This window comes from Clupea harengus, chromosome 24 (assembly GCF_900700415.2).
Source record: "Clupea harengus chromosome 24, Ch_v2.0.2, whole genome shotgun sequence".
Lineage (NCBI taxonomy): Eukaryota > Metazoa > Chordata > Actinopteri > Clupeiformes > Clupeidae > Clupea > Clupea harengus.
In genome coordinates, this window is record NC_045175.1 from 9,580,186 (window position 1) to 9,592,685 (window position 12,500).

Below are 12,500 nucleotides of genomic sequence, written 5' to 3' on the forward strand. Positions count from 1 at the left end.
AGCTCCCTACAGCTCCACACAGCTCCCTTCAGCTCCACACAGCTCCACACAGCTCCACACAGCTCCCTACAGCTCCACACAGCTCCACACAGCTCCCTACAGCTCCACACAGCTCCCTACAGCTCCACACAGCTCCACACAGCTCCACACAGCTCCCTACAGCTCCACACAGCTCCACACAGCTCCACACAGCTCCCTACAGCTCCACACAGCTCCCTACTGGGCGAAGGGAAAGGGATGGCTTGTGCAGATCACTGACATTATTGGCTTGGTGGACGTTAGTCTTGTGTCTGTTGCTCATTTATTCCTCCCTCCCCCACCTCTTTTCCTTTCGCACATCTCTCTCTCTCTCTCTCACACACACACACGCTCCCTCTTTCTTTCTCACATACACACACACACAACCTCTCCCTTCTCTTTCTCTCTCTCTCTCTCACACACACACACACGCACACACACACACACACACACACACACACACACACACACACACACACACACACACACACACACACACACACACACACACACATACACATCACACCTACACACACACCCTCCCTCTCTCTTTCTCACATACACACACACACAACCTCTCCCTTCTCTTTCTCTCTCTCTCTCTCACACACACACACACACACACACACACACACGTTCAGGAGCACGACAAGATGGAGCGTGTGAGCAGGCGTATCGGCACGCTGGAGGAGGTGGAGCAGAGCACCACCCAGCTCAGAGACCTGCTGGAGCAGCGGAGGAGCAGCAGGGGCCACACCCAGCTCACACCTGACATGAAGGTAGGGGTGCGTGTGTGTGTGTGTGTGTGTGTGTGTGTGTGTGTGTGTGTGTGTGTGTGAGAGCAGCAGGGGCCACACCCAGCTCACATCTGACATGAAGGTAGGGGTGCGTGTGTGTGTGGGTGTGTGTGTGGGGGTGTGTGTGGGTGTGTGTGTGCGTGTGTGTGCGTGTGTGCGCGTGTGTGTGTGTGAGAGAGGTATGTGTGTGTATATGTTTGTGTGTGTGTGTGTGTGTGTGTGTGAGAAAGAGGTATGTGTGTGTATATGTTTGTGTGTGTGTGTGTCTGTGTGTGTGTTTGAGATACATAAACCAATGGAGAGTGTGAGTGAGTGTGTGAGAGAACGAAAGAATGTGAGTGTGCATGGTGGCTTGGACTGAGTCATACACTATTCCATCCAATAATCCAAAAATGTATTTGATTGGCTGTTGAGCTCAAATATCAACAACCTTTTACCAAGGACTGCACCTTTAAGTCAGAACGTTGCCTGTGTGTTCCATGCTGCTTACTGAGTGTGTGTGTGTGTGTGTGTGTGTGTGTTCTCTCTGTTAGAGTCTCTATGAGCGATGTGACAAGTTGAGGCCCAATCTCTTCCGTCTGGCCAGTGACACTGTGGACGACGATGAGGCCTTAGGTATTTATGATGTTGGAGTGAACATACACACAGAGACACACAGACACACATGCACACACACACACACACACACACACACACAAACACAAACACACCGAGAGAGACACAAACAAATTCATGCACAACATAACAAACACAAACAGATTCGATACACAATAAACCACAGAAACCATAGAAATGTACTCATGGACTCTCATCCCCCTAACAGCACACTGATAGCTTCTACACTGACACATGCATGCCCAGACATGCCCCCTACAGTTACAGTGTCCACACTGCACTCAGTACTCTAGACAGCTGATTGAGGGAAATCTGTTTTAAAGGTGCAGTAAGCTGTCAAAAAATGAAAATGCTTCTGTACTTGGAAATTATTTTGGAAGTACACAGTGCAATGCAAAATATATGTCATGTATTAGTCAATGTTCTGTTCACTACTTATGAGTCTTCTGAGGCATGTTAAACCATTTGTTTTTTATATTATTGCTTATATATAATGTCTTGTTTGTGTAATCTTGTGGTTTACCCATTTCAGCTGTAATTCTGCAAGCGAACGACAAGCTGACTTCAGTGGTAAACCTCTACAGAGAGGTCGCAGAACAACAGGAAGTCAGCTGCAACGGCGGAACCAGGGGTTCTGCCAACACAGGTGCTCTTCCTCACCAGATCATTATAAACATACAGTACTGTGTGTGTGTGTGTGTGTGTGTGTGTGTGTGTGTGTGTGTGTGTGTGTGTGGCATACAAAGTAGACACCAATGCAGAAGAAAGACATAACTGTGTTAAGAAAGATGCCTTAGCTAAATATCATTAATTATCATTGATGAATTAGCTAAGTATCATTAATTGCCATTAATGCTCATGGGATATTAGCTTATTATCATTAATTATCATTGACTAATTAGCTAACTATCATGAACTGATTTAAGGCCTTTGCAGTTTCAGAGCCTGCCAGCCCAATCAGAAGTTACCATCTTATTGATTTCTCTGCTCTCGGCGCCTCCCAGTCAAATTCATCACCGCCTACCGATGCCTCTCCTAATCACGGGGCTTCAGAAGACTACAATTCCCTTCTGCTTCTTGACGATGACCTGGTGTCTCTCGGTACTCCCTCCCTTTTGTGATTTTATCCGTAGGCCCGTTACCTGTGCACGTCCTGTATTAGAAAAGATGCACTTCACACCCCACCCCCCGCACGTCGTGATCAATAATCAAGAGAGTTCACTTTAACCCCCCCCCCCCCGAACACAAAGAGTCGTGATCAATAATCAAGAGAGTGCACTTTAAAAATGGCAATTTAAAGAGAGAGAGAGAAAAAAAAGAAATCACTCAAAATCTTATATAATCTTATAAAAATCTTATAGACTCTTATATGTGTTTGTCTGTTCTCTGTAATAACCAGTTCAGAGGTTTGAAGTCCTGTCGTTTTTTGCCAAGGCAGAAACACTAAACTCCACTCTCATCTCTTTTAGGGGTTGCGAGCCCCGCGCCGTCCAGTCACAGTCCTTCCAGGTCCTACTTTGAGGAGCTCATTGAGGTACGGCACGTCACTGAGCGGCTCTGTGTTTATACTTGTTGTCATCAGGGAGAAGACATTGAATTAAATATCAATAGAAGAGAATGCCCTTAGTTCACATGGGATCCTGTCACTTAATGTGAGACATTTCTTAGATACTTTAGTGAGGTTTGTAATCATAGAAAAAAATTACGACGGGGGGGGAAATTATTTTCTATTCAATACACAGTAAATAAAACAATTGAGAAGAATCATTTGTAGTTCAGTCTGGGACTACGCACAATCCTTATTGGTGAATCCAGTGTAAAGGGATCGGTATGAGACTGGAACTGTGATTTTTTTATTTTTTTCAGCTGGAGGATATTGTCAGGACCAAAGAGCGAACAGCTGAGGACACTGGAATGCAGCAATGGGCTAATGGAGCGAGATCCATGCTCATTGCAAGGGGTTGTGGAGTGGACTCCATATCCCAGAATGGGTCTTCAGCACCCTCAGTGTAAGTGCTCATGGGATATGTAGTTTTTTCATTTTTTTTTCATTTAAAGAGACGGTTATCTGTTATAGTTGATTTGACAATCAAGTGGTCATTGGCTGTTGGACATGTCCCCTTAGGGAAGCTGTCCAATCACGATCTGCACTGAGTAACCTTCAGAATCAACCCACTGTGATGTCACAGTCTCCCTCAAAGTCTGTCCCTCCTGCGCTGGAAAAATCGCTGGGGGACATCTTTGTGTCCCTAGAATCTGTGAAACCAAGTGAGTCCGATGAAAGCACCGAAGGTAGCATTTCATTTTGCTGACGTCTACATGGCAGTGATAACCACATTCCACTGTACTCTCCGTAATTATGAATATTCATGAGAAACTTGGGTGAATTTTTTTTTCATTACATATTTTAAGCACTGTTGATCGTGTGTCAGCGATTAATAGCCTGTTTATTATCATGTATTAACAATAATCTTAACAAAAATCATCTGTTTTCATTTTTTTCTTTTACATTCTCAAGCACTTTTAGTTTCTTATCAGCAATGCATAGCCTAGATGAATGAATGAATGAATGAATGACTGACAGACTGAAATCTCCATCCATCTAATCTCTGCCTCTCCTACCACAGGCCAGCTGGAGCCAATCACGGTGTACGACCGCTGGGGGGTCCACGTCTGCCTGCACTTCTGTCGTGACAGCCCCCCCGCGCGCCCCGACGTCGCAGTGGTTATCGTCTCGTCAGTGAACACGTCAGCCCTGTCGGTTTCAGACGTTGAGTTCCAGGTCGCCGTCCCAAAGGTACATTTTTTTTCTTGTTCTCACTCGGCTGTCGTTGTGAGTCAGCCCTGTCTCATTCTGGTCTCGTCCGTGTCTTCACGTCTCATGTATTTAATTTATGTTACTTTGAATCTGATTCGCCACTGCAGTGATGTCAGCTTACACTGAACTGAGCCACTATCTGTGTCTGACCTAAAATGACACAGCGATGACTAAGTATTTCCCATGCCTATCTGTCTTGTGTACATTTCGGTCTCGTCCTCACTCGGCGTGTCGTTGTGAGTCAGCCTTGTCTCATTCTGATGACTCATATCTGCCTCACTACGAGAGTGGCAGTGGCTGAGAGTTACGTCTTCACATGCCTTGACTACCTGTGTGACCTACTTCCCCCTCGTGCACTTTATTTTCATCCTTTATTGTACCATATTATACACGTGTACACATCTTCACGTATCATATATTTACTTACGATGATGACTCACATCAGCCTCACTGTGAGAGTAGCCAGCAGCTCTGGTTCCGTCACGGTGCAATGCTTTCCTCAACAACAAAAACCTTCAGTGTGAACAGTGTTCTACTAAAACTCTTGCATTAAACATTCATAATATTAAGAGAGGTTAAAGGGTTATACTAACAAAGTGCCTTGGTTTTGCATGGCAGTCGGTTAGTGTAGAGAGTTGGTGATTTCGGCAAATTTTGGCATCATTTTTGTCAAGTCAAGTCGTCATAGTTCCATGTCACCATAGTTTAACTCGCATTTTACAGCAGACACTTATCATGCTAAACAAACATGGCATCCGCTGTGAAATGCGGGTGACTTTTGGCGCATTCTTTGCTTTTGAAGTGTTTCTTTTTTGTATGTGATAATTCTTTGAGTTGTCATCGTAGCTCAGCAGCTTCCCCATTCTTTATGTGGCTGGGCCTCATGCCACCAACTCATCATTGCAATGTCTTTGGTTGATTGCTGCACAACTTCCTCGTTTTACTAAATCATTTCTGTCATTTTCGTTTTGAATCACTTCACGGGCAGACTTACAGCCAGAACCGAGTAAAGACTCTCTGCATGTTTTTGTGTTAAATTGTTTAAACTAGTGCACCATATTATTTCTATGCTGTGTGTGAACACCCAGCCTGTGTCTGAATTTACAACAAATCCCAAACTGTTTGTATGAATGAATGAATGAGTGATTGAGTGAATGAATGAATGCGTGAGTGAGTGAGTGAGTGAGTGAGTGAGTGAGTGAGTGAGTGAATGGGTCATTATTGCATAACAACTGTAACTTCTTATTGTGTGTGTTATGTGTTCACTGTTCTGTCTGGTCTCTCCTGCGCGGCAGACTATGACGGTGAAGTTACAGCCGTCCACAGGAAAGGATCTTCCCCCATATAACCCTCTCCAGCCTCCAGCATCCATCTCACAGATCCTCCTGCTGTCCAACCCTCAGAGGGTGAGACAGTTACTCAAACACCCAGAGCTAACCATATACAGACCCTCAGAGGGTGAGACAGTTACTCAAACACCCAGAGATAACCATATACAGACCCTCAGAGGGTGAGACACAAACACCCAGAGCTAACCATATACAGACCCTCAGAGGGTGAGACAGTTACTCAAACACCCAGAGATAACCATATACAGACCCTCAGAGGGTGAGACACAAACACCCAGAGCTAACCATATACAGACCCTCAGAGGGTGAGACAGTTACTTAAACACCCACAGATAACCATATACAGACCCTCAGAGGGTAAGACAGTTACTCAAACACCCAGAGATAACCATATACAGACCCTCAGAGGGTGAGACAGTTACTCAAACACCCAGAGATAACCATATACAGACCCTCAGAGGGTGAGACAGTTACACAAACACCCAGAGCTAACCATATACAGACCCTCAGAGGGTGAGACAGTTACACAAACACCCAGAGATAACCATATACAGACCCTCAGAGGGTGAGACAGTTACTCAAACACCCACAGATAACCACATATACAGACCCTCAGAGGGTGAGACAGTTACTCAAACACCCACAGATAACCACATATACAGACCCTCAGAGGGTGAGACAGTTACTCAAACACCCACAGATAACCACATACAGACCCTCAGAGGGTGAGACATTTACTCAAACACCCAGAAAGGCTTCCAGCTAGTCTTCCTAAGCCTGGCGTATATAACCACATGCATACCACACACCACATGATCAGATGTATTTGTATGCATCTCTGTGAAGACTCAGATAATTAATTCATTGGACATGATTAAGTATATGTGTATATGTGTTATATGTGTATATGTGATACGGCTCCCGGCTGGTCTCACTGATCCAAACATAACATCATGTAGAATGTATTATGTAAATATATAATGTTAAGTATATTACAATACACTACTGCTAGGGTTGGTATTTATTTATTTGTTTGTTTGTTTGTTTATTTATTTTTTTGTATGCATCTCTCTGTAGACTCCGGTGCGCCTTAGGTACAAACTGATCCTCAAGCATGGCGACGAGAAGATCAGCGAGCAGGGAGAGATAGACCACTTTCCGGAGTGGCACTCCTGGACCAGGTGCTGAGCCTGCCTCCCTGTGGCCTGCGCTGGGGAGAAGGACTGCAGGGGATGCCTGGAGTGTGTGTGTGTGTGTGTGTGTGTGTGTGTGTGTGTGTTTGTGTTTGTGTGTGTGGTGACCGAGTGAGACTGCAGGGGATGCCTGGAAGAACAGACGTGGTGTGACTCCGAAACAGAATGAACACTGCAGGCAGATTCTGTGTGTGTGTGTGTGTGTGTGTGTGTAGGGGTATTAATTTATATTATTTGAAAATGATATTGTCCTAAGCCATTGAGATTTATACCAAACATGTGTTTGTGTGTCTGAGTGTAATAAGGGCAATTTGTTGTTGCCCCGTTTTGCTGTTTGCTGGCAGCTGGTTGTTATCTTAAGCCAGAGCGATCGAATGCCAAAGAACATGTGTTAGATTATTCCTCAGGCGTGTTGCTGTGCGTTATTGACAACCTCACTGTGCCAAGCTATTTTTTTTACATAGTAGCTGCCTTTTCCCAGAGAGCAACTGAGGTACTTGGCATTCACTTTGGAAGCCGATGCTTTTATCCAAGTGTGTTTCTGTTTTGTTTTGTTTTTTATTTTTCACTTTTTACACATTTCTGCACTCTATTTATTTGGCCGAGATTTGATTTGAATTTGATGTGTAACTGCTGTCACTAAAGTTGTTGCTGTTGCTTTTGTTTTGTTTGGATACAGACAATGACAATGTAACTCTGAAGGCGTGATAAATTAACTGTGTTTCCAGTATTACTGCACACTTCACACACAACGGATTCTGACAATGCAGGGCTGCACAATCGGCAAACAAATGTATTTACAAAACACCTCGAACACAGAGTCAATATCCACAGAAGACACTGAAACAATTCGCCCCTTCAGAAGTAAATCATGATTGTAGGTCTGAAAGCATTGCCATTTTTCACTCAGCATCAAAACACACTGCACCTTTTAATGGATAAATGTGTATAATGTACTTATACACAGATTCCATTCCTACTTGATTGACTTCCACTGAGAATGCTTGCCCAGTTGTGCGATACCACTGTGAAATTCGTCAGTTTCCGTGAAATTGCACGCCCCCTACTGGTCATCTGATGGAGGTGTCACAGCCAACATGCTGTCAGATAGCTACAAATCTGTTGGTTGGGGTGTGGTTTTATCCATCCATTATTACAGTAATTGACTTACTGTAAAGAGGAGATACTTAATGATGCAAAACTAGTGCCTGCTGTGTTCAATCATGATCGGTACCATTTTTTATTTGTCAGGTTTGTGAAACGAGCTATTAATAAGACTTTTTTTTAAATGTTTGTGGTAAATAAATGTGTTTCTTCTGAACAAATCTCCTTTTTATTTGAAAACGTAAGCACCACTGGTACCAAAGCAACGTGTTGATTGGCTGGAATAGTGTATGGTTCGGTCCGTACCACTTTGCATTCTTTCCTATTCAGAACTTTTCTGAGCGCACACACGCACACACACGCACACACATGCACGCACACACACACCGACAGCTAGGGGACTTTAAGGAGCAATTTGTTGAATTTGACAAAAAGCGGATGAGAATCTTGGACTGTCCCCTTAATAGATGTAAGGCTCTCTTAAAAGCAGAGCAGAGATGGTGATAGGGCCTGGCTTTTGCTCCGTCTGATTGCTGTGTGATGCCAACGATTATTTAAAGTAACACTATGGAGTTTCTGGAGCCGCCAGCTAGGGAGTTACTTTCTGCTGGACTATTCAGTAATTTATTTGCTGTCTTGCTTTGTCTTGTGTTGCACTTGCTTGACTGTTTTAGGAAAGTTGTTGGCAAGCTAGCGAAACCTTTTGAAATTTGCTTACTTTGTTTTACGACAAACTAGCGAGTCAACAACTTTCCTAACAGTCAAACATCAAGCAAGTGCAACACAAGACAAAGCAAGACAGCAAATAAGTTACTGAATAGTCCAGCAGAAAGTTACCCCCTAGCTGGCGGCTCCAGAAACTCCATAGTGTTACTTTAAATAGCCCACTTTACATCGAGTCTCATTAGAAACTATGCGAAGCAATGAACAAAGAATAACAATGTAGTTCTTGTATTAGTACACATTCTAAAGCACTTGTTGAGGTATATGGGGTAGGAACATGCACTATTACTACCTGTTATGCGTAACTATCAAAACTTTGTAAGTAGTTCTGATCACATTGCCTAGCTCTTTGCTCTTTTCCCTTCAACAGACCTGCAGATCAATGTAGATCAGTGCAAACCTTGTTGAACATTAGAAAAAAAGATCCTTTAAATAGTAAATGTTGTACGGGGGTGACTTCTTGCAAATCGGTTGTTGTTGTGGATACACTATTTCATTTTGTTATATTTCTATTTCATTTTGTTATATTTCTTATGTAAAGTAGTATTTATTGTTTACACCAGGTTCTATTGCTCGTAGCTTGACTATTCTCTCCCTTGTACGTCGCTTTGGACAAAAGCGTCTGCTAAATGACTAAATGTAAATGTAAACCGATCATTACAGTCATGAGTCATTACAATCTTCCCATTTCTCTGTCATCCTTCACCATTCATAGAGCACAAAGCTGAGGGCTGCCTGTTGCGATTTACTTTGTTTATTTCTTGGTGTATTGCTGCCACTGACAGAACAATACTGTGGACATCTTTGTCATTGTGTTGGGTGGGCAGGGAAGGGGGTCCATATAGCTCATACTGAAGGTAACCACTGAACAATTTAAAATGATCACATTTACAGTGAGAGGTAATTGCAAAACAAACCGTTTCAATCACTAATGCTACGAGTACCCAGTTCATAGGCGCGCGTGTGTGAGTGTGTGTGTGTGTGTGTGTGCATACACTCGTGCATGTGAGTGTGTGTGTGTGTGTGTGTCTGACGCTTAGAGGCAAAATCTGTTTGGCTGGTCCTCTGCCATGTAATCTGAAACATAAATTGACATATCTGTCCGCATTTGAAGGGACTGATTTCACACCATTTTAAATAAATGAAGCAAGACAAACAAGCGTGGTATGTGATGCAACGAGGACTTGCTTACAGCAGTTGCCATAATCCTGGTTCTGGGGGTCCCACGTCACTGCAGGTTTCAGGTCTCTCCCTGATCCAGCACACCTGTCTGTACTCATCAGATCACCTGAACCAGGTGTGCCGGGTGAGTCCAGACTAGGAGGATCGACCTGTCATGTAGTGAAACACCCCTAAGGATACCTGATGAACACAAGGCCTGTAAGTTCAACCAAAAGGATTCGACATTGAGACACTGATTTGTTATCTTTTTTTCAGCCAGGTGGACTAAAGCTGATAACAGAAAAACGAGCACTGCAACGGTGAAACAATTTATAGCACGGGACCTTTTCCCTTCTCAGACTCTTTTTTTTTAAAAGAGTCCATTTGAAAAATGTGGAACAGCACCCCCTACAGCCACAGTGTTTTCTGAACAGGAGCTTTGGATCATGTCATTTTATTAGCATAATATCGCCTTTTGTTTGGCGAGTAAAATACATGGACGTTATACACAGGGAACAAACACAGGGCGCCTAAAGTGCCAACCAATCAAAACACAGGGCGCTTAAAGTGCCAACCAATCAAAACTCAGACTGGGGAAACAAGACGGGGATCAGGAGGGGGGGGGGGAGGGTGAGAAGAACCCTCCAATCCCACAATGCATTGCTTCAGAACGGCCAGTGAGGCCAGGAGGGAGCGTCCTTTCCTCCTCGTGTTCGTCGGAGTCTCACTGTGTGTGTGTGGTTTCTCTTTCCTTTCCGACAAAAATGGAAGAAATCAACAGTGTGTGTGTGTCCCATTGCAGGGAGTTTAGTACCGTATCAGTCTTCAGTCCTGTAGTCTGAATATACACACTATAAACACACACTTACTTACTCACTCATCCTCTCTCTCTCTCACACGCACACACACACACACACACACACATACATACATATGTATTATATATAGACACCTACACATACATACACTCACAGTCATACATACATAAACGCACTCACCCACACAAACATACACACACACACACACACACACACACATACACGCACACACACACATAAACAAACACACACAACTGTGTGTGACAGCGGTTCAAGTGCAGGGATTGTTAGTTTGATACAGTTTTTTGCATGCGTGATTGGGCGCGTCGTCGTTACATGTCCCAAGTGCTACAAAAGCCGTGGTACAGGTCGGGTTCCTCTGCGGTGTCGTACAGACCTCTGGCAGTGGTAGATATACAGATGCTGCAGTGAAGACTCGTTCCTACTGCTGTCCAAAACATCTTTACTGTTGCCAAATGTTGCCTTGAAGCCCCCAAAAACACCTCCCCTCTTTCTGTCGTCCTTTTTCATCCTCTTGTTCGGTCTGCCTTTCTCTTTCTTTCTATGCATCCTTTTTTTGTTGTTCTCTCACTGTCAGTCTGTCTTTTTTTTTTTTTACCTATCCCTCTTCTCTTTTCCTCTGTCTTCATCCCTCTCTCTTATTCTTACAAATGCCACCTCCCCAAAGCCTCTACACAAGAGGGAGAGAGAGGGAGAGAGAGAGAGAGAGAGCGAGAGAGAGCGTGAAGACCCTGTCTACCAGTAGGCTGTGTGGGTTGGATTTTTTGACACATTTCTGAGATTGCGGTCAGTCCTATGTGATAATTAACTTCAGGAGCGGAGGGGCAAGATTCAGAATGTCTTTTTTGATCTTTGTAAGTCTCTTATAACAGAACAGAGGGACGTGTCATATACAGTCATCTTGTGTCTCCTTTTACATTTATTTTTTCTTCTCCTTTTTTTTGTTAAAAATCAGTCTTCTCTTCCTCCTTATTATTCTCTCCATCATACAGACGTACAGACATACACACCCTCATCTCTATTCTTTCTCATCTTACTCCTCCTTCTATTCGTCCCCTGCCTCCTCCTCTCCTTCCTTCTCTTCATTTTCCTCTCCTCCGTCCTCTTGGTTCTCTTCCTCCTCTCCCCCATGCTGTTCTTCCTCTGCCTCCCCTTCTTCTTCCTCCTTTTCCTCCGTCTCTCCCTCGTTCTCTCCCTCGTTCTCTGCCTCCTCTTCCTCCTTCTCGTCCTGCGTCTCCTCTTCCTCCTCCTCTTCCTGCGTTTCCTCTACCTCCTTTTCTTCCTCCTTCTCCTCTGTCTCTCCCTCGTTCTCTGCCTCCTCTTCCTCCTTTTCTTCCTGCGTCTCCTCGTCCTCCTTCTCGTCCTGCGTCTCCTCTTCTTCCTCCTCTTCCTGTGTCTCCACTTCCTCTTTTTCTTCCTGTGTCTCCTCCTCTTTTCCCTCTTTCTCCTCCCCCTCCTCATCCTCCTCTTCTTTTTCTTCCTCCTCCTCTCCTTCTTTTTCTCTCTCCTCCTCCTCTCCCTCCCCTTCCTCTGTCTCACAGTGGTTCTCCTCTGGTTCTCCCTCCCCATCCAACTCCTCCATCTGGTTCTGATCCTGTTCTGCATTCTCCAGTTCTCCGTCCGCCGCGTCCTCCTCCGCGTCCTCCTCTGCCTCCACGTGGTTCTCATCCACGTGGTTGTGATCCACGTGGTTACTGACCTCCTCCGAGTCTCCGTAGCAACCATTGTTGCAGTTTGGGTCCTGCCGGTTCCCGTTGCCATTCCGCTCCTCCCGGCTGTTGTGGTTCCGGTACGAGCTCGAGTTCTGGTTCTGCTGGGCGTCCTCCTCCAGCGAGAGCTCGAACTGGAAGCGGTCGGCCGGCGGTCCGAGCTGGTTCCGGTCG

At 44.7% G+C, this 12,500-nt stretch overlaps 2 protein-coding genes across 3 annotated transcripts in view; one reads left to right on the top strand and one right to left on the bottom strand.

Annotated features, from left to right (window-relative positions):
- The window catches only part of LOC105895827 (ADP-ribosylation factor-binding protein GGA3), a 14,109-nt gene extending 5,998 nt beyond the window's left edge, over positions 1 to 8,111 (top strand). The window contains exons 8-17 of one of the 2 annotated variants that reach the window (XM_031562177.1): positions 660 to 797; positions 1,349 to 1,430; positions 1,963 to 2,076; positions 2,373 to 2,531; positions 2,900 to 2,964; positions 3,297 to 3,439; positions 3,556 to 3,698; positions 4,058 to 4,227; positions 5,544 to 5,654; positions 6,675 to 8,111. In XM_031562177.1, the coding sequence (XP_031418037.1) occupies positions 660 to 797; positions 1,349 to 1,430; positions 1,963 to 2,076; positions 2,373 to 2,531; positions 2,900 to 2,964; positions 3,297 to 3,439; positions 3,556 to 3,698; positions 4,058 to 4,227; positions 5,544 to 5,654; positions 6,675 to 6,785 (1,236 nt within the window). In that variant the 3' untranslated portion in view covers positions 6,786 to 8,111. Of the gene's footprint in view, positions 1 to 659; positions 798 to 1,348; positions 1,431 to 1,962; positions 2,077 to 2,366; positions 2,532 to 2,899; positions 2,965 to 3,296; positions 3,440 to 3,555; positions 3,699 to 4,057; positions 4,228 to 5,543; positions 5,655 to 6,674 lie in introns of both variants that reach the window. The other variant, XM_012822516.2, reaches the window with a different exon arrangement.
- Positions 8,112 to 11,352: 3,241 nt separating this feature from the next.
- The window catches only part of LOC105895792 (cAMP-specific 3',5'-cyclic phosphodiesterase 4B-like), a 22,373-nt gene continuing 21,225 nt past the window's right edge, over positions 11,353 to 12,500 (bottom strand). The window contains exons 17-18 of the mRNA XM_031561936.2: positions 12,124 to 12,500; positions 11,353 to 11,363 (exon numbers count right to left, since the gene is read on the bottom strand). The exon at positions 12,124 to 12,500 is cut by the window's right edge and continues 146 nt beyond it. Of these exons, the coding sequence (XP_031417796.2) occupies positions 11,353 to 11,363; positions 12,124 to 12,500 (388 nt within the window). The remainder of the gene's footprint in view (positions 11,364 to 12,123) is intronic.